Source organism: Zymoseptoria tritici, chromosome 7, assembly GCF_000219625.1.
Source record: "Zymoseptoria tritici IPO323 chromosome 7, whole genome shotgun sequence".
NCBI classification, from domain to species: Eukaryota; Fungi; Ascomycota; class Dothideomycetes; order Mycosphaerellales; family Mycosphaerellaceae; genus Zymoseptoria; species Zymoseptoria tritici.
Window position 1 is genome coordinate 2,113,516 of NC_018212.1, and position 20,645 is coordinate 2,134,160.

Genomic DNA, 20,645 nt, shown 5'->3' on the forward strand with positions numbered 1-20,645 from the left:
CTGTGGTACCCACACCTGCAGAAGCTGATGGCGGCCGGGGGAAATAAGGCGTCCTGAAATCGTCCAGTCGAGCATAGTAGTGGAAGGGTACCATAGTCACCCGAATGACGACCATGTTGGTACGAACATGCTTCGCCAATCTGAGCAGTGGACTCTGCCTTCCATCGGTAGTGCCTGTGCTTCAAGCAGGGAGGCACATGCATATCATTGGCGCTGAATTTCGGCTGCGCGTTGAGTCTCAGAACTTCAATTGCGCCGACCACGGCACTCTTCTTCGACACCACCTCTCAACCACAAAGTTGGAAGGGTGCCCTTCACCAGAAGCCCACACGGTAAGCATCACCCCACCCTTGCCTTTGAAATCCGCTGATCTGACACGCAGTTGAAGCGCGATGGCCGCAGCGAACGCGCCTGGCGCTATGAACCAACCCTAGAAGAACAGCGCTCCCGTCGCGCTCGCAATCAAACCCGGCATGCCTATCATCTCCCATGCCGATGTGGATGACCTACACTTCTTCGACACGGATGCCGAGGACATCTCACTCGCGCACCAACGCTACATCCTGGTGGCTACCGATCGAGTCAAACGCCTGGACGGCAGTGAAAGTTTACCTCAACATCGGTACGCGCTTGACGGGTGAGCGAGAAGTAGCGAGATGGCGAGAGACTGGAGCTCGACAATGCTTCGACTAACTTCGTAGCAGACCGTGCGGTCGAGCGGGGATACCAGTACTCGAAGTCGCCAGATCGACGAGGGACTGGTTCTTGCTGTGCTTCGACCAGCTTTGCACCAGACTATGCCTTCCATCGGGGAGACCAGTGCAGCAAAAACAACCGCACTGGACGACGAAGGCCGTCGCAAAAGGCTGCATCGATCAAGCACAAAAGGGCAAGACCTCGTGGATCTGGTCGATGCAGGATGTTAGAAGCGCGTGCTGAAAGACTTGCACCAACGCGCGAGGCCTGTGTTTGCGGTAGAACCCGGACAAGCCAAGCAAGTTGGTCGTCTCTGGTTTACCAAGCTCCGTCCGCGACGATGGCTGCCTACCATCTGACTTCAACTTCTGGATCAGCATTTCAGCGAACACTGCGACCCATGGACGATACTAGTGCAGGAGACGGCGAGGTAGGCAAGGGCATGGATCTTGGCGTCCTTCGGCAAATTCCTGGCCAACGTTGCGATTCATGGACGATATCAATCTCAATGTGCTTCAGCGGCCTCTTCGATGAACTATGTATTCCACATATATTTGAAGCATTTGAAGCAGAGCAGTATGTGAGGGCGAATCTTGATGTCTTTCGGCAACCTCTTCAGCAAATTGTGTACTGCAGGAATGGTACGAGTGCACGATGTGGCGAGAGCTGCAAGGATCGAGGGTGCCAAAGTCGCACCAGATGGTGAAAGACAAGGAGCGGCATCGCAACGAGAGTTGCTCTTTGCTTAGATCAATTCATGCCACACATCAAGTACCAGCTTCTCTCAGGTTCCCTAACCGACGTCGAAAGCTTCCGACCCCTGCTAACGAGGCTACACGTCCGAGTGCAACAACAGAAGCGTATCTCCCAACAGATGCTGTCCAGCCTACCAAAACTGCCTCCTGTGGACTCTTGAGGGATTGAACTTGGGAAGAAGCTAGGCAACGCGAGCGGCGGACACCTCCCTAGTAGGCCCAACAAGGATGAGGCTACGAGACGACTTTCAACCGCTTAGAGTGCGTTCTGCATCGCTAGTTGCTCTGCGCTGCGCCGCGACGGCTCCGCAACGCGCACCTCAAACCCAAATCGCCCGCCACGCCCCTCACACACTCGCTCGACCGCACCTCCAATGACACTACAGTCGCCACCGCGACCACACCCTCAGACGCTCTGTCCCTGGTCGTGCCGCCCCACGACAACTGGGGTGCTCTCACCCACTGCCGCGCGGTCGACGTGATCATGCAGGAAGCACGCGAGGCCGGCGGCGATGCCACTCTCCCAAACGGGATCAAGCTCGGCATCTTTTGAGCCCACTTTTTGGCTTGCTTCGGCCTCCAAATTCTCCAAGTAACGGCCGATGCGTGCTGCTTCTTACATGTCCAGAACATGTGCACCGCAGTCGCTGCTCATATGTGCGTATGCTCCCCATTCTTACGCCAAGTTGATGCTTCTCGTTGAGACTTCGTGGATTTGTCGTCAACCGCGCTAATTTGACGGAGCTTCCCGTGCCCGACTCGGCTTCCCTCCTTTTCCTGCACCAAATCCACGTTACGAAGCTGTCAACCCCAACAATCACGTCTACAACTTCGTGCGCCCGCACGCAAGGCTACGGCAAAATTCAAGCCAACGACATGGGTGTTCCAACCAAATCACCGTCAAGCGCAACCTATTCATCCCTTCCGCAGTCCAGAAAAATCGCGATGGACAATGCAAAAGGTGTCAAATCAAGCATTCACGCCGACGAGACGTACAACCGACAGGGAACGTTGGAAGTCGCCGCGCTCACGCCAGACCACGACTTGGAGACAAACACTTCTGTTGACCCGACCATGTTTGGAAGCACGCACTCCTGCGCGCAATGCGGAGGGCTCCCTCACATGAAGGAGACAGGTACCTGGGCCGACTTCATGGCTGACCCAACTTACCAATTTACTCTGCCGTCGAATGTGAACGCGATGTCCTATCCGGACGCCCTGAAAAGCGGCCCTTTCGTTGCACCTTCGTACCCGACTATTCCTCCTTGCAAGCTCTTGGGGATGCCCGCCGAAATCCGAAACGACATTTTCGAATTGGTATTCACCGCCGATTCGTCTTCCGAGGAGGAAGTCGACCTCCTGGCTGCCCGTGCTCCATCAGGCAACCTACTCCGGACGTCCTCAAAGATTTACGCGGGAGCCAAAGGATTCTACGCCACTGGCCGCGCCGCCTATTGGTCAACCACATCCTTCATCATCGAGCGCAAAGACAAGACAGCAAAAGCCGCATTGACCGCTATCCCGAACGCCGCTCTGCAAAAAATCACCAAATTGAAGCTAAAGCTCCCAATTACCGGTACTCTCAGCACGAAGTACGTGTTCGGTCGTGCTCCCGAGATCGCAACGATGGGAACCACCGAATGGCTGCCACAAGTCCAGCGCTGGGAGATCCGCAGCGAAAATCGGGCCCAGTATCTTTTCCACGCAAGCATTCAATACAGGTCAAATGGTCACCTTCGGATCGACTTCTCCTCGAGAAACATATCGAACAGGGAGGCACCTTGTCCAGCTGCGACCAGGAGCCAAGCGCCCGGGCGTGTGGCTGTACCGATGAAGCAGCAGATCCGATTGATCTTCGCACTTTTGGAAGTGAAGGTTGGTAGTCGGGTCTGAACGGCATAGCTGTGATCTAATCCAGCGGAAACGGCTGCTCGAGTTGCAAGAGCCTACGAGGCGTGCTGATGGGCTATCTAGGTGGATGATGTATTGATCTGGCCCGAGGAGCCGACAATGGTCTGGTTGATGGATAACGTCCATGGTCATTGTGTGTTCGACGCACGAGGTTGCGACTTGCAGGGAGTTATGGATTTTGTTTTTTGAGGGGAATTCTCCCTGGTGTCGAGGCGTTCGCACATCACGATCATGGAAGGCACACTGCGGTTATACGTTCGAGTAAGTAGCTACCTGGTTTGAGCCTTTCCAGTATCACAGTGATGCCTTGAACCTTTGCTCATCCCCACAGCAGTGCGGTCTGGATGTCTTATTGCCATAATCTCTCTCGTAGTCAACATCGCAGGACAGCAAACGTACCATATGCTGCCTACAAAACTCTCCCCGTCTGCTACCAGCCCGATCATCGCGTTACAGTATAGCTCTCCAATTCCACGTGTCGTGAATCAATGGTAAATCACAACACGTAGTCACGGGACTTCGCGACCTCTGCGAACCGCGCTAGTGGGCGGCACGTCCGCCTCCCGATATACCATTCCCTGCGTTCTTCAATATCAACCATCGAATCTCAGACAAACGGTTCTTTACTTCCAATTGGTCAGTGGCAGTCTTCGATGGTTGCATATTCATTTCGTGTACTAACCGTGCGCAGGCTTCTCATCCGGATCCACCTCATCAACACAACCAAGCGCTTGCGGACATCAAGCAACGATGAGCACACCAGAGGTGAAAGAGCTAGCCGTGGCGAAAAGAATTGGAGCTTCTGCAGTTGAAGATGGAGAGTCTGTCACGATCCACGGGACATGCAGTATGACTTCAACATTGCAGACACAAGGACCCCGCGACACCACTTCGCACAAGTCGCAACCATCGACTGTGGTCGGTCCATCGCCATGTCCACTCCTCGAACTCCCGGCGGAGCTGCGAAACGCGATTGAAGAGCTCGTCTTCACTCCCGACACCCTTCACGATGAGAATGAAGAAGTCGATCTCTTTGCCGCGAATCCACCATCCATCAGCCTACTCCTCGTCAACTCCACCCTGCTCTCCGAGACGAAAGGCTTCTTTGCTGCTGCGCAAGAATCTTACTGGTCAAATACTGCATTCATCATCAACGGCAATGACGACGCCGCAAAGGCTACTCTCGCCTCAATCCCGGAGACCGCGCTCGCGCGCATCACGAAATTGACAATCCGGTTCCCGCATGGTCGCCGCTTCCCATACGTCGATCCGTCCGCCCCGACCCCTACATCCCGCACTCCACCCACTGGCGCGATCGAACTCATCGCAGACGGTCACTGGAAGGTCTGCGGCGAGGGCAGTTTCCGGCCAGAAGTGTGGCTTCGCTATGGCGGGTACGATGGAGGGATCAGTGTCATTTCCACCCTCGGCCCTACGACAGGCATGGAGAGCTTGATGAGAGGTGGATCACGATTCACCACCGAGAGCCTTGTGCCGTTGCGAGAGCAGATTGTGTGGATGTGGGAAAAGCTGGAGGATCAAATTGACCTGCAACCTCGACTCTCAAGTTGGTTTCGCTGAATGTGGCTGAGAAACTGGAAGGAACTACGAAGTGAGCGTCCAAATCAGGAAGATGGCGCACAACGGACGGACAAAGGCTTTGGTGAGAGTTTCGTTCATTGTGTATGGCATGGACAACAGGCACGTCTGATGCATGCGGGCAATTATAACATGGGTTGTGATGGCTAAGAGTTCCATGCGGCATCGAGGCATCAAGGTACTCGGAGATTTGCGTTCAGTCTTGTTCTCTCCCGTACTGGCGATGCCTCCATGCGCCAGCGTTGAAGTAAAGAGCTGCATACTTTAAATCTCTACAATTCATGTTACTGTTTCCGCTTCTCTCTAATTATTTTATCGCTCTGGCTCTGCGGAATCATGTGTGGAGGTTGAGGGCAAGTCGTGGTTTTGCATGTAGCTTCGCCATGTTCCAACTCGTGCAGCGTGCTGCTTGGTCACCGTTCTAACACCGAGCTGACGCCAGTCTCACTGACCTCACTTCCGAGGAGGCGATCTCTGTAGATGAAGAGGCTGTCTAGCTGAAGTTTGATTCACCACATCCACGAAGTCGGACAGATCAGTCAACACGTGCCCGAAAACGCGCTCGGGGACGCGAAGCTTGCTAATTTTCCCTGGCACCCCGAATTTCCAAGAACTCTTCGACTTGAACAACACTCCTTGGGCATAGCACAACTCGCTTTTTTGGAGGTAAGATGGCAAAGGCCACGTGCGCTTCATAGCTCCAGTGAGCTGATCTTCCGCGCAGGTTTTGTACTCGGGCGCACTTGGTCGCGACATCAGAGCGCGCTTTCGCCTTCTCAGCGAGAGAACAATGACGGCATCCAAGTCTCCGGCAGGAAAAGCAATGTTGTCAAGTTTCGCAGTCACTGGACCTGGCGCTGCTGGCTTCGGCATGACCGACCGGGCAAACACCACAGCTCCTACGCAGCAGACTTCGACACTCAGCTCCGCCGTCTTCGACCAGCCAGAGGCGGCATCCTCATTGACAGCATCGGATGGCGACTCTGCGCCTTGTCCGCTTCTAGAACTCTGTCCCGAACTCCGTTTGACGATCTGGGAATATGTGTACACAGCGGACGTCGACAACGACGGAACGGTGGATCTCCTCACCGCTCGCCATGCCAAGACAGATCTTCTTCTCGTCAGCAGATCCATCCACGCAGAAGCCAAGAACATTCACAGCAACTTCACGGCAAGCTACTGGCGTGACACCCACTTCGCCGTCAACGCCCTGGACTTCAACCGACCAGAGCGCGAGCTCATCCAACGCCTCGAACCAGTCTCCGACTCCCGCCTCAGGCAAATCACCCACCTCACCCTCCGCTTCGTCGCCATACGCAAGCTGTACGAGCCAGGCACACTGCCGCACCCGGTGGGTACCGCGACATTCATGCCGGGAGGGGGATGGCCGACGTCCTATCTCAGGGGCAAACTCATAATCCTGGTGGGCATGGGAGTCGTCCTGCCGGGGAACGACCAAGTCACAGGAGACATTCGAGTCCTCCTCGATGGGAGAAATAGCGCTCAGTCGATGCTCTCGGCTATGAGGAGGGGTGATATCGGCTGCATTTTTGGACCTGCAACTCTGCGTAAGCAGCTTGAGTGGTTGTGGCAGAATTTGTGATCACAGCGGGAGAGATTCTTTGTCCTCGAAGGAGGGAATATGGTGCGGGTACGACGTGGGAAGCTGGTACGGATGCGGATGGTGGCTTTGTTCAGGCGAGAGCGTCGCCGGGTTTGGGATCGGGACTGTGATTTGGGATGAAGATTTGACTTGGGTCGGGCGTTTGGTCTGGGTTTTGATTTGGCGTTGGACGCAGAATCTGCTACGATGAGACGCTGTTTCTCGGATGCTGTTGGAGACGGATTTATGGATCGCTGCGGCCACGTTACCGTGACGCGAGTATGGGATCGTCTATGCTATCACAGAGACGGAGATTGGGCAAGGAGGATATTGTGCTCCGCGACGCGTATACCCCCTCACGCAATGTTGTACACTGAGATACTGCGATGCAATATCCCTAAGAAGTGTCATAGCGCGACAGGACTCCAGTACGTACATGCAAAGCCACAGAGCATATGCAGACTGGCTGGTACTCGCCCGATTGTTGACCCATGCACACCAAGCTTTGACATGGATGAGTCTCCTCATCTCTTTCTCCATCTTGACACGCTGTGAGACCCAAACGTGAACAGATCGGCCGCAGTAGTGCCGCAGGAGGTGGGACTGCCAAGCTGCGCGGCAGATTAATTTACACTGGGCTTCAACTTTCAGACTTTGACCTCGTCCAGATTCTAGATAGCAGCCTCCCATTTCTGACACAGGGAGAGTCTGTAGACGCGACCATGGCATCTCTGGACGCCGTGGACACGCGCATCGGTCACGATTTCGCAGCCGAACCATCGGAAGTAGCAAGAGCTGAAGAAGCCAGACGCGCAGAAGATTCTGCTCGAAGCGCAAAAACCGCAGCTCAAGATGAACTCGACAACGCCCCGAAGCGCAAGAATCGCACATCAAGAAGACCAGTCGAGGGAGAAGAAATTATCATCTCATACCTTGCCGCCATGTCGCAAAAGCGCATTCCTTGGAACCCAGCCGATCCTCGCATGTGGACTCCAGCCGCAGAAGCTCCCGGCAGGCTCGCAGGCAACAACATCATCTCCGCCAATGCGTTCAGAAGGCTCCGCATCAAGATAACTGCGTGGGCGGAGAAAGTCCTCGCTGCGCCTCCTCCTTTTCTGCGACTGCCCACGGAGATCCGGGTTTCGATCTACGAGTTCATCTTGCAGCCCATCAATGCTCAGACCGAAAGCAATGTCATCGACCTCCTTGGTACTCACCCCAACGGTTTGCGCCTCGTCAATCGCATCGTTCATTCCGAGACCATGGAACTCTACAACGCCTACTGGTCCAATCACTTCAAAATTCAACGTGCCAAGGATAGATTCCTCCACAGCCGCGGAGAAACGATCACGACGCTGGCCACCACCTCTAGCGTTGCTTTCGACAAACTCAAGTACTTGACCATGAGCTTCGCCTTCGGGAGGAGGCTGGATAGTGATGAATCCGAGAATTTCTCGGTCGGTACTGTGCGACGAGTTGATGATCATGACTGCTGGCACGCCTCTGTGGACGGTCGGAATTTCACGGTGGTGATCGGGCGCGGTCTCAATGGGCACGTCAAGACGATGATCGCGAAGGGCTACAGCAAGACAGACGCGGCGCGCAAGGTAGTCGAGATGCGGAGGAAACACAAACTCAAGCATGGTCGCGTGTCCATGAGGCAGCAGATCCTCAAGCTTTGGAACGATCTTTGAGAAACTTGGTTGTTTGACGTCCTTGAGCGATGCGAGCGCATTTTTTGACTGTGTGGGCCGTCTTTCGCAGTGCCCTACTCGCATTGTACGCTTCTTCAATGGCAATGGCGACCTCACGAATGACGATGACCTGGTTCCTACAGCTTGACTTCTTGAAGATGAACCAGAAATGAGGTTCGCGCTTCGATGGAGTGGACAGCAGGAATGGACGGCAGGTTCAAAAAGCGTTTGTTTCCGGAGAGGACAATTGGCGTCGACTGGCAGAGACGAATCAGCAAGGATAGCCCTGCTCAAAAGATGTTGAGAGTATAGCAGTATCGACTGGGAAGCTCGGCGGTGCTGTCCGCTGGCTGGCGATTTGAATCACTCGCGCGAATCCACTGTTGCAAGGGCTCCTCTAGTCCACTTAAGAGACGCAACAGCTCGTTGTATCAATAGCATGGACGCTGTCAGATTCGCTGCTGTTCCAAGCCGCTCTGCCTCTGAGCACGTTCGTTTTGGCTTCAATGGCATTGTTCGTTCCTTAGCTGACAATGCACTTCTCCTTCCAGTCACTTGCCCGTCTTCTCTATTCGACCGGTGACCTGTCCAACAAGTCACTTGTCTAGATGACGAGACACAGGTGTAGCAAGTTTGCTCCCGACCCTTTTCTAAAAGATCTTTTCCTTTCCGTCCGCTTTCTCTTCCTTTTACACCCAACCCATCTTCACAATGTCTTTTCAAGATCATCGACCGTCCAAGCGGCGCAAGACCAACCATGCATCCGCATCTACAATCTCGATTCATTCCGCCCACAACAGTTCGGATGAAGCCAGCTACACAACTTCCAATATGCCTCCGACCACAGACACCAGCAGGACCTGCCGCCTGCTCGCTCTTCCTCCGGAGCTGCGAAACGCAATCTGGCAGCTCTCATTCACCACTGACCACGAAGAAGACGACATCGTCGACATCCAAACCCACGAGAGTCCTACCAGAGATATTCTCCGCACCAACCGCCAGATCTACCACGAAGCAAAAGGCATCCACCAGCTCGCTCACACCATCTACTGGCGTACCACCAAGTTTAGCCTCAATTGCTCATCCGGCATCTACCCAAACATCGACCACATCCCAGATCGCGACCTCAACCAGATCATCAAACTCTCCATCAAGTTCCTCTTCACCGCACCGCGCGATCGTCTTGATCACCTCGGCCGTTTGGTGCCGGATACCGGGCACGGCGTCGCAGAGCTACACCTTCTGCCTGGACGTGTGGGATGGAGAGTCTGGAGTCGTGGTCAGCGGTCCGTCATACTGGTTCATCGTGGCCAGGATGGGGTAGTGGAGAAGTCTCAGGTTCTCTTCGATCCTGGCACGCCTTCAGGAGTGTATGAGGATGCTGCGAATGGGTTGCGGAAACAGCTGAGTGACAAGATTCATGATGTTCCGATCAAGGAGCAGATCTTGTTTTTGTGGGAGTTGTAGGATGGCGAATCGTGGATTTTTTGGGTTGCGAGTAATGTTCGATACCCGGCGGGATCTGTTGGGGCCAATCATACCTCCAGGAGCAAGTTATGATGTGGACCTTCGCCTGTGCGAAAGAAGGTAGCGTTGCGGCGAAATTGGTCGGCGTGTCCGGTTATGGAGTAGTACATAGCAAATGCACTACGATTCTCCAATTCGTCTCCCGTTTCGTCCTGTTTGAAGCGCTCGAAATGCAGCCCTGTATGTCTCATCGTTCAAAAGTTTGAGTCTGGCTTTCACAGCCTCTGGCTCACGTCCCCGTCTACGAAGACATCAGATATCTGAAACACATATTTGCCGTCAACAATTCTGTGGCTTGCAAGCTCTATTCAATCGTCCTGGGCCCGGTCATCGTGTAAGCCTGGGAGTAGGTAGCAGTATTCTGGGAGCGTAGTAGGTCTTCGGGAGCCACGTGCGAGCTAGCCTGTTTGGGGAGGAGCAGGCTTAGCGCAGGAGCGTCTAAGAATTTCTTTGCCGTACAGCTTTGGCTTCAACTGACACCACCTCCATTACCATCATCGAAACACAAATGGCGCCTCCATCCACGCACACATCGACGCCGCTCAGCATGCCGCTCATGTTCGCTTCGCCCGCCGCTATCTGGTCGAGTCAAGCAGGCGATTTCTGCACGATCCGCCGATCACCTCCGAGCGCTCCGCCGCCGCTCCTCCATCCGCCGTGTCTCCTCCTCGTAAAGCTCTCGGCTGAACTGCGCAATGTCATCTATACGCTTGCATTCTCCAGCAACAACAACCCAGCCAAGACTGTAGACGTCCAGACCACGAACAACGCCCCCAACAAAGAATTGCTTTGCTGCAACCGCCAGATCTACAACGAGGCCAAAGGAATCTTCAAAGACGCACACACCCAATTCTGGCGCAATACGAAGTTCCATCTCAATTGCAATGTGCAAAGCTTCCCCGACCTCCAGCACATCCCCGACCGAGACTTCAACCGTATCACAAAGCTCTTGATCAAAAGAATCCGCTTCACAGAACCTCGCAAAGTGCTCCAAGAAAACGGAGGGCTCGAGTCGTATTGGGGGTACGGAGCCGGTGATCTAGATCTGATCCCTGGCGGCGGTTGGGGTGTCATGGCGCGCGGTCGGCGCTCGATCATCTTGGTCTACAGGAACGAGAAAGGAAGATTGGAGATGAGCCACATCAAGGCTGATGGCACGGTTCCGGGATACACGAACGCAGGGTTTGCCGAAGAATGGAGGAGGCGATTGGTAGACAAGTGTCATCATGTCTCCTTGAAGGATCAGCTCAAGTTCCTTTGGTGGGAGCTTTGAGAGGCGCGAGGAGTGCGAGGAGAGGAAGTGTTGCACCGGCCTCAATGTGGTCAGAGAAGTGACTCGGCCATTGCGAAGCTACATATGCCGTCAAGTCGCATTGGGTTTGACGAAGCAGGCTCAGGCGTCAGCATAGCCTTCAAGTGGCGGACACGAGCTCATAGCTACAGCGAACTGATTGAAATCGACCTCTTTCGCGAATCTGGGACTTGTAGCTTATTGTCTGTCATCTGCACCCGTAGCAAGTCAAAAATGTTTGAACGGAATCGGAACGAACATTTCATCTCCTAGCCGATTTGCCTCTGCAACTGGATTGCTCCCGTGTAGAGTATGGCAGAAGAAAGCCTGATAGTCGTGGAGTTGGCGCTTTGGCCAGTTCGATATGTCCGACATGGTATTGGCCAAATTGGTTAATTCTTACCTTGTGTTCAACGATGCATCGTGAGGGCCAGACATGACGAAGGTCAGCGGTCTTCCGTCCACCTCGCTCTGGTGTCCACCGACAGACATACACACCAGGAATTTGATACCGTCGCATGATGGCCTGGAATCCAGATCACTATCCCGATGAATCACGCAAAAGCCGCGCAGAAGGAGCGATCTGCTGATGGGACGAAATGAACGTTTCCACACCTTCAAGTTGGTCGCGAGGCACAGAATCAATGCCTTCAGTCAACATGAACCCGTCCATCTTTGAGAAGTTCGATCGCCTACGACGAGTTCCTCACCAATCATCATGCAGGAGAACCAGCTTTCGGTGTGCAGAACACAGATGCTTGGAAGAAGGTCATCGCTTACGCCATCAAAGATCCAAGCCCTCACCACACCGGGCCAGTTCCTCCAACACCATCGACGATTGGTGGAGCGGGCCTCATCGACACGCGTACACAACCCAGCACTGCTTGCTCGCGTGGTCGTATCCGCAATTCGTTGCAAGAGTGCCTGAGGCTGAAGTCATTCACGGCAACCTACATACTTCCTTAGCGCCGGATTCCCGCGTTAGCGCGTCTCAGCTGACACAAACAGATCTTCAAACACTTCCCTTTCCTCCTCTCCTCCATCTCATCTTCTTTCCTCAATTGACCTCCGCAATTGGTAAACCTATCGCCGCCATCATCACCATGGCCGCTACCCCAACCATGCAAATCGTCTCCATCTCCGGGCAAACGCAGACCACCCGCAGCATTCCCCTCGCCAAAATGGTGCGCCTCTCTAATCTGGCTCGCCACATCGTCCAAGTCACCACACCCGGCCGCATACCGACCATGATCCTGCGCCAGACGGAAGTTGACCTCGTCGCCGCTGAGCGCATCCTGGACTGGATCGATGCGTACGATGTCGAAGCTCCCGTGGCTGAGCAGCACTTGGAGCTTATGCACCTTGGGACCGACGACTTCAATGAGTTGGTGGCGATGTATGCCGCTTGCAACTTCTTCCGTGTGCCGAGAGACCTTCGTGGAGATGCGTTGAGGGTATGCATATTCCGTCGCTTCAATACTCCTTGGCACTCACTCACTTTCCAGGACAACATCTGGCACTACATCAAGCGCGTCGGCCGCCTCTCCGCGAACGAATTCATCATGCTGTACGAACTCCTCCCTTTCGACTTCTCCATTCAGAAGGCAATCATCAACGATTTCTTCTGGGCGAGAGTGCGTGGTGCGACGTATACCAAGTATCGCAGCCCTGCCGACCAGGACGCCGAGATCGAGGCGTATCTGAAGGATGTGGGTGTCTGGGAGGAGGTCAAGGTCATTGAGGAGGAGCAGAAGGTGCATTGGGCTAATTCGCTGGAGAGGCAGGCGAAGCAGAGAGCTTGGGTTGTGGCGGAGAACAAGGCTTGGGCAGATGATCGGACTGAAGTGAACGTGCAGCACCACCTCAGCGGCGAGCAGCGCAATGGGACTGGTGTCGATCTCGATAGGTCCGTAGCCGCAGGCAAACGTGGCATGGTAATTGCGGGTGGAGGGCACGGTGGCGGCGGCGGCGACCTCAATGGATGGGTCGACTCTCAGCTTGAGGGGGCTGGTGGGAATGTTGGTGCAGGAAACGGTGGTCAGATTGAAGGTGGCGAGTTTCGTGGTAGTGGTGGAGGAGACCTCAGCGGGTGGGTGGATCTGCAGCTCGAAGGCAAGGGCGGCTAGGGTCGCCACGACGCAGACACCGCAGGGGAGTCTCAAGAAGAAAGTCGAAGTCCGAATCAGAGAGCGTGGGGTTGCTGAGCCCCTGCTCGAACAGCTGTATGGTATCGGATGACCACACAGGACGGGCCTCAAATTCAGCAGGCCGCTCGAGTGACCCCATGCAGGGTCACGGGCTTGGGCAAAACTCTGTTCCGGATATTTGCTTCAGTCATCAAGCATGATGTTGGTTTGCATTGATCTCGCGTCCATCCGATTCGTTCGCTGCGTCCGTGAATGATGTCGCGAGAGTTGTGATATACGAGACGTTCATACACCAGGTCTTACCCTTCGGTATCATCTACTGCTTCTCACAACAAGTCCACTCCATCAAGTGACCACGATCATGCCGTCTGAACCATGCACTCCAGCACCAGACGCCTCACCGTCGACTCCCCCAATCCCGCCGACCCCACCAGAAGGTCCGGCAACTCCGGCATCCTTATTCAAAAAGTACCTCCAATGCACGGCTGCGGCGTATTATATCCTCATCAGGAACAATCGAGAAGACGAAGCAAAGTCTGTTGCTGCGGCAGCCAAGAGCTTCGGAGGAACTCGTCTGTGGTGCCACTACCGCGTGGAGATAACAAATTGCATTCGGTGCTTACGTACCTTGACGGACTTCGACTGGGACAGAATCGACGATGATGTTATCTTGACTCTCAGGACCCACAACCAGCATGAAGACGATTGGCGAGTTGCTGTTGGCCTCTTGCTCGACTACGCCGAAGAAGCGGGCGAACAGCACGCCATGTTACAGGCCGCAAGGAGCAACCCGGCGGAAGGTCCTCCGCCTGCATCTCCACATCCGCCACGCAGGACTCCTGCAGCTTGCGTTCAACCAATGTCTTCGCTACGTTATCGCGGACTGGACGACGAGATGGCAGGGAGCTACAGATCGGGCAGATTCGCAAGGAGTGCCGCTACTGGCCGAGTCATGGGATTGTCCCGGGAACCGAAACGGCACTCCAGAGAGGGAGGTCGGCAATCGAGAGAAATTGGTTTCTTTGCTAAGGTCGGATTTCTGCTCTAGTTTCCTGTTGGTCGGGCAAACCTCTCAGTTCGCCGCTGTGCCAGAGCGGCACACTTTTGGGTGATTCCGCGGACCGACACGATTCTGTTACTCTTCAGCTCTCCGAGGGGGGTTGACTTCAGCGGCGCTTTCAGTGTTCAACTAGATAGATGCACGAACGAGAGTGGCAATGAGAAGCCTGAAGTACAGTGTATACGGTCTTCCTTTTCAGCCTTGATCGGCAACAACACTTGCGCTCTCCTATTGATGAACCACGGACTACATTTGCCAGCTTACATCAAGGCAATGAAGGGCTGGAGAAGCATGGATTGCGGACTTGTGTTGGGAGAAGAGCTCCCGTTTGTTTACTTTCACCAGGTCGTGCTGTCGCATTGAATATGTCCACGGAAGGCTCGAGCGATCTATCTAAGCGACCGACTTCAGGTACACTTTTCAGTCTCACACACACTTTCCAATCCTACCACACTATCGTACACCCATCCAGCTCAACAACGATAATCATGTCCCGAATTTCTCTCCAAGAAAGATACCGGAACGTAATGTGGTACTGGAGACTCTATATGCAGCAATACTATGCGGCGAGCGTCGAGATCGCCATGGAAAGTGGAAGCACCTATGAATCGATATGCGCGTGGCTGCCAAATGCCTTGGCGCACGAGGATATCGTTTCCGGGTTCCAAGAACAGCGAGGAGTTATCCGCCAATGCATAGTAGACTTCAGGGAGGGACGCGAGTTCCGCTCAGCCGGTCTGAAGCGATTCATCGTCGAATGGCTAACGATGTATGTCGCTCGTCCCGAGGACATGGCTACATTGAACGATACTTGCGGACAACTTCTGACTTGGATCCGGAGGGGACGCCAAGGAGAGATTCGAGAGATTGAAGCACTCATCGCGGCAGGGCACAATCAGGAGTGATAGCTGGGGGAGGTCTGACTTTTTGTGGTTTGCGATGCTACGTTTGGATTAGCTGTTGGATTATGCTTCAACTTTGAGAGAGGGCAATCGTTGCAATGAATATCGTGTATCACTCCCATCTTTCCCTAAGTACCCTTCGGCCGTCGTATTGTGCTCGTGCAATCCTTTGGCACAAGAGGCGGGCGAAGTCGAATGAACGGGCCACGAGGCAAGCCGCGTGGATGTGCCTGCAGTCATCTGGCCATAATGCGGTATTGAATGTCTTGTCGTTACCTTTCGCCGGCATACATATACTCGCCTTCAGCATAGCTTCCAATTGTCCAAACCTGTTCAACTTAACTCAACATCGACCGATATGGCACAAGAAACACTTCACCAGATGGAACGAGACCACATCCGGCTCTCTCAACAGTACCTTGTGGCATCCCACGAAATCTTCCACGACGTCTACCTGCAAGAGCCTGGGAGAGTTGATCGCGAGTTGCGCAGCGACCTAGCCTATCCAGAAATCGCCCGCGGATACTTCCAGGTGCAACAGGCGGTCTGGACTTTCATCGCAGACCTCAGAGACGGAACTGAATTCCGATGTTGAATGTTGCACAGATCTTGCGGGACCGGCGTCGCGAAATGGACGAGCTGCAAGCTGAGATTGAGCAACGATAGCGTAGCATCGTTTTACGCTACTCATTGGAAGTCATATTAGCCAGCTCGAATGAAATGCAATGAGAATGAAGATGACTCCCATAGATGCTCCAAGCATCCGTCGGAAGTTGCGGTGACTGACTCGCATACCCAGCAAAAGTTCTGTCCCAGTCTCGTTGAGAGTCCCTGCTGTATCGTAGCAAGTATGGCACAAACTCACATGGACGACCTCCATATCCCCGAACACATAGGGCAGTACCAATTCGAAGCTGCTCTTTGCCTCATCGAGGAGGAGCAAGGGACTTTCCGCCTGCATCAAGATGGAAAGCCTCGCTTCACGCCGAGACAAGATCCCGAGATGCAGCAATGGCTGGACCAATACGGGTTCCTGTGCCAGTACATGATCGATCTGAGGAATGGCGTAGCAACATCAGGCGCCGGCATCGACTTCGAAGTCGTCACGGCTCTGACGGCGTACGTCGAAGACGCAGGAAACGTCGGCGAAGTGTTGGAATACCTGTCAGAAAGATGGCTTCCGGCTCGAGCGAGGGTCGTGAGGAATCTCCGGAAAGGTCCTAACAGAGCCAGAATTTTGGAAGCTGACGAACCGATAATGTTTGATCGGGTATTGCTGCAGATGCTAACGAGCTGGGATGGCTTGTGTTTGGTTCTGCTGGCCATATTACATTTGTGGTGGCTTTGGAGCAAGCTAGGTCTGATGTCGCCATGGCAGGCGGTCGTGTGGTTGATTCGGTAGCTTTTGATAGCATAATGCAAAGCGTGACTTGCTGTTCTTCGAGACGGACGATCCGGACTCTGAATGGCGAGAGGAGGTCACAGCCATGGCTCGAAACATTGTCACCGAGCCTGAAGAAGGAGCATGTCATCCAAATTGTCTCCATAGCTGTCGAGTCGGTCGTGCTCATCGCATGTCCAGCGTCTGCAGTTTTCTCTCCTCTGCTCGATAACAAGCTTGAGAGCTCTTGCAAGGGGAATTGACCTCCTGCTTCGTTGTCTTACCTCAAGCTTTGGTCTGGCTGTGTCTCGATTCTCCTATCCCGGTTGCCGAGTCCCATCTCGAGAACCGCGACGGCCACATTCGAGACCCAGGGGAGGACACTCGCAGTGACGATCGCCGACGGTGTAGATCAAGGCGAAGACGAGGGAGCATCTGATCGACCAATGCGCCAGAAAATCTTGTGCAGGCGGATATAGAGATCACGCATTCCGGGAGTGCGTTACCGCTAGAAGACCATCATTCCTGATCTCGAGCTTGGCGGAAGGAGGTTGTGCGGCTTCTGATTGTCTGAACGTGTGACACCGCGCGGCAGTCTATTTCACGGGGTGTTGGATGAACGGTGCTCATCATGGCAGGCTGAGCTGCAGCTCACCTTCCCGCCCTCAAATCGGACGTTACGCAGTAGCGAATTCGTTTGAAAGGGTGCAGGGGTTCATGCTCTCTCCGTTGCTCGTCTTTGAACCAGTGCATAGACTACTGTAGAGTCTCGGAGTGTCTCGACCTCAGGGTAGTTGAATCCACAATTTTTGATCCATGCAGCAGCATGAAACGATTGTTACTTCTGTTAGTGAGCTGCGGACGTTGACAAGTTGTTATCGGTATGGTGTCGGGCAGGAATGAACTGCAAAACATCAAACGTGACGGGATTGAACCATGATCTTGCAAGACCCCTGGGCATGGCTCAATCGGGAAGGAGTGGGTCCGATATGGCTTGGCACGACGACTTCGCACAGAACTTTGATGACATCCGTGCTTTAGCCCTGCGTGTTCTTTCTTCGTCTACATCGCAGCGGGCACAACAACGTGCGCAGGACCCGCGCCTCTTATTGCAAACACATACACCATCGGACCAGCTCAGACTCTCTACCAATATATCCCTAAGCCACGAGCTCCCCGACGGCCGTCATGGCAAGCACGCCTCTGGTTGATTCTCACTCTTTCTGCACAGATATCGATAAAATTGCTAATTGGATCGGACAATGCAGATATCATTGCCAATAGGAAGTGAACTCTCCTCGTTGACCGATGACGAAAAGCTCACGTTGTTCGTTACAATCGCCAACTGGGGCACGATCAGCAATGCACCTCTGCTCGGTCCAAGAATTTTGCGCATCATCTCGAAAGTTCAGGCGGACGCCTCCTCCCAGCCAGCAGAGGCCACGATCTTCAGGAGGGACAACGCAAACCAGGTCATGGTCGTTCTGCTCCAACTCCTCGACCGCCGCGAGTCATCGATCCGCAACAACATCAACTTTCTTCTTTCCCGCAACATCGTGCCTGGCAACGATACCATCGACGCACGGCAGCTGCGCAAGAGGTTCCGGGAGATCAGCCAGTACATCCACTTCTTGACGACCGCTGTCATCGACGCGAACTTCGTCTACGAGGTTGCGATCACGAGCTTGGAAGAGTTCAACAGTTGGTTGAGAGAGCCACACGTCTTGCTGCTCCGGTGAGCTTCCCTTTCCTTCATCGGGATAAATCAAGACTGAAATATTTCTAGCCAGCACGATCAAGCTGTTCAGCGCGATGCTGAGCAGTCCACATAGGTTGGGTCATTGGAGCACCCAATCTTCCCGCCTCCGCAAATAGGGTGGTTTAAGCGGTCGGACTTCGCGCCTCGCCGGAAGCTCAAAGCCAGTCTGGTAGATTTCCGAATTTCCGCATTGTCGAAGAGTCGATGGTCAACGCCACGGACAGCGGCTTTGTGACATAAAGCTGGTTGTTCTGTTTTGAGCTTTGGTCGAGCACAATGCCTTTCAAGACAACGTATCGAACAAAGAGCATGAACAAGTCCATTGAACAAGAATCGGTCTCCCTGTGTGTATTAATGTCCGCCATAGTCTTGCCCAGCACGTTCCTCCTCCCAGACCTCTCTCAAACCACAAACCGACCCACAACATGTACCCAACCAGCTTCTCGCACCACTCTGGGCGTCCAACGCATGCGGTGCATTCGCATCGATCCAACCAACCGTCGCGCTCGCACCACTCGAACCCTCGCTTGCACTACTCTCAGCCAGCCCAACCAGCCGGCCAACAGCAGTCCTATGGTACTCGCCACACTGAGCAGCCGTACAATCAGACCGCCCGCTCCGTCTACTCTGTGGGTTCGCATCACACCGAACGTAGCCACCACACTCACCGCTCGCAGCGTTCGTACCACACTGAGCGTGGTCTTCAGGATCAGCGTTCGCACCACACTGTCCGCGGCCCCGCAAACCACTTCAACAATCCACCCGCTGAGCACCTTGAGTATGCTCAGCCTCAGTACTACGGCCATTCTCACTATCCCGAGCCGCCTTACTACCCCGAGGAGCAGCCTCAGCAATTCCAACAGCGGCAGCCTGAGCAATTCCAACAGCAGCAGGCCCAGCAGCCTCAGCAGCAGCAGCAGCAGCGCTTTGGGCACGATGACTACTACCGAGACGGCGAGTACGTTCGTCGTGGACCAAACGGTGTCATCGCAGGCGTGAGCAGGAGCAACAAGCAGAGCAGAAAGAAGAAGAAGGGTCTGGCCGACAGGTTCTTCTCCCATGTCTTGCGGAATATGTAAACTTCATCAGAGGAGCCAGGTGAGGGTTCGTGGTTCTTCACGCTGGCGTGGAAGAGGATCTCCTGTGTATCGGCGTTTACAATCTGTCGGGCGTACTGTATGTAACAAAAGAAAGTCTTTCACCCTCAATCTATACTCCCGCTTTTTAAGCTTCAACTGCTAACGCCATCTTCCCTTTTGATGTGCTAACGTAGTCCTGTGCAAAAACCTCAATGACAAGATCAACGACCGGCTCCTGACGTCTCCACGTCCTTTCAGAGCCTGCAGCTCGCGACTGTGCAATCGACGGCCAAGATGTACATCAATGCTTGGGTCACTGCGTCGAGATCCAGATGATCGTGCGACTGCGACCTAGGACGAACGACATCACCATGCAACGCCTGAAGTTTGTAGAAGCGCCTCTCCCTCCTGCATTTGAAAGATCGTACGGGAGCCGTTGGGAATGCAGGAGGGAGAGGCGCTTTTGCAAACCTTTCAGCCATGGGAGCGTTGTATAGTCTCACAGGCGGCAATGACTGGCCTCCGCTATCGTCTCTCTTCTACGTTTCCATCTAGTCTGTATCGATCGGCAGGCAAAGGCACTGGCACGAGACCAGATCGAGATCACTACCTCGCACAAGTCTCCAATACCGGCATCAAGATTCCGTCCAGATCTGACGCCTTCCTCCCGTACATAGTCGATCAGTCCTTTCCCACCATGTGTCCTTCCCTCATCATTCCCTTGGCCCTCCGATCGGTCACTTCCTCAGACTTACCGCATTCACGGGCGCAGTTTCCCATTCGTCGACACGGTAGCCTATCATTTCCCATGAGTAGGAGCGCTGGTCCGTACGATGAGGCGATGAACGTATTCACTGCGTGTATATCCGTTACTCACTCATTCACGGCTGTACTGACAGCCCTTTATATAGGCGTTATCTTCCGCTCTTCTCCATCTTTCCTAAAACCTCACCACTCACAACACCACTCGAAGCAACTCCCCACCACACTCAGCCAACTCCCAAAGAACAAACAGCATCCAAGCCAACCAACCGGACAACATCGGCTCCACCCAACCGCCCAGCATGCCACCAATCCACCCCAACTACGCGTTTGCGGAAGGCGTCTACGGAGATCTCAATGCGCAATTCGACCGTATCTACGACGGTACATACCGATTCTTCCAAAGCGAGGAGGGCAAACGCAAGTTTGATTCATCCAAGGCCCAATATGACGAAATGTCAGCCCGCTACGATGCTCGC

The 20,645-nt window shown here is 54.1% G+C and overlaps 6 protein-coding genes across 6 annotated transcripts; all 6 read left to right on the forward strand.

Annotated features, from left to right (window-relative positions):
• Window positions 1-113: 113 nt before the first annotated feature.
• MYCGRDRAFT_94729 (uncharacterized protein) lies at window positions 114-4,943 on the forward strand (the record flags this gene model as incomplete). Its single annotated transcript, XM_003850809.1, has 5 exons — window positions 114-332; window positions 435-622; window positions 2,156-3,326; window positions 3,426-3,495; window positions 4,054-4,943. 5 exons carry the CDS (start codon window positions 114-116, stop codon window positions 4,941-4,943), a joined length of 2,538 nt encoding a protein of 845 aa, XP_003850857.1.
• Window positions 4,944-5,751: 808 nt separating this feature from the next.
• Window positions 5,752-9,725, forward strand: MYCGRDRAFT_94730 (uncharacterized protein; the record flags this gene model as incomplete). Its single annotated transcript, XM_003850810.1, has 4 exons — window positions 5,752-6,529; window positions 6,978-6,992; window positions 7,240-8,171; window positions 8,916-9,725. 4 exons carry the CDS (start codon window positions 5,752-5,754, stop codon window positions 9,723-9,725), a joined length of 2,535 nt encoding a protein of 844 aa, XP_003850858.1.
• A 607-nt stretch (window positions 9,726-10,332) lies between these two features.
• Window positions 10,333-11,058, forward strand: MYCGRDRAFT_94731 (uncharacterized protein; the record flags this gene model as incomplete). Its single annotated transcript, XM_003850811.1, has 1 exon — window positions 10,333-11,058. The coding sequence occupies one exon, from the start codon at window positions 10,333-10,335 to the stop codon at window positions 11,056-11,058; it is 726 nt and encodes a 241-aa protein (XP_003850859.1).
• Window positions 11,059-12,179: 1,121 nt separating this feature from the next.
• Window positions 12,180-13,202, forward strand: MYCGRDRAFT_94732 (uncharacterized protein; the record flags this gene model as incomplete). The annotated part of the gene is made up of 2 exons (XM_003850812.1): window positions 12,180-12,530; window positions 12,582-13,202. 2 exons carry the CDS (start codon window positions 12,180-12,182, stop codon window positions 13,200-13,202), a joined length of 972 nt encoding a protein of 323 aa, XP_003850860.1.
• A 2,341-nt stretch (window positions 13,203-15,543) lies between these two features.
• Window positions 15,544-18,398, forward strand: MYCGRDRAFT_94733 (uncharacterized protein; the record flags this gene model as incomplete). Its single annotated transcript, XM_003850813.1, has 5 exons — window positions 15,544-15,717; window positions 15,985-16,383; window positions 17,036-17,063; window positions 17,851-18,301; window positions 18,353-18,398. 5 exons carry the CDS (start codon window positions 15,544-15,546, stop codon window positions 18,396-18,398), a joined length of 1,098 nt encoding a protein of 365 aa, XP_003850861.1.
• A 352-nt stretch (window positions 18,399-18,750) lies between these two features.
• Window positions 18,751-19,404, forward strand: MYCGRDRAFT_94734 (uncharacterized protein; the record flags this gene model as incomplete). The annotated part of the gene is made up of 1 exon (XM_003850814.1): window positions 18,751-19,404. One exon carries the CDS (start codon window positions 18,751-18,753, stop codon window positions 19,402-19,404), a length of 654 nt encoding a protein of 217 aa, XP_003850862.1.
• Window positions 19,405-20,645: the final 1,241 nt, after the last annotated feature.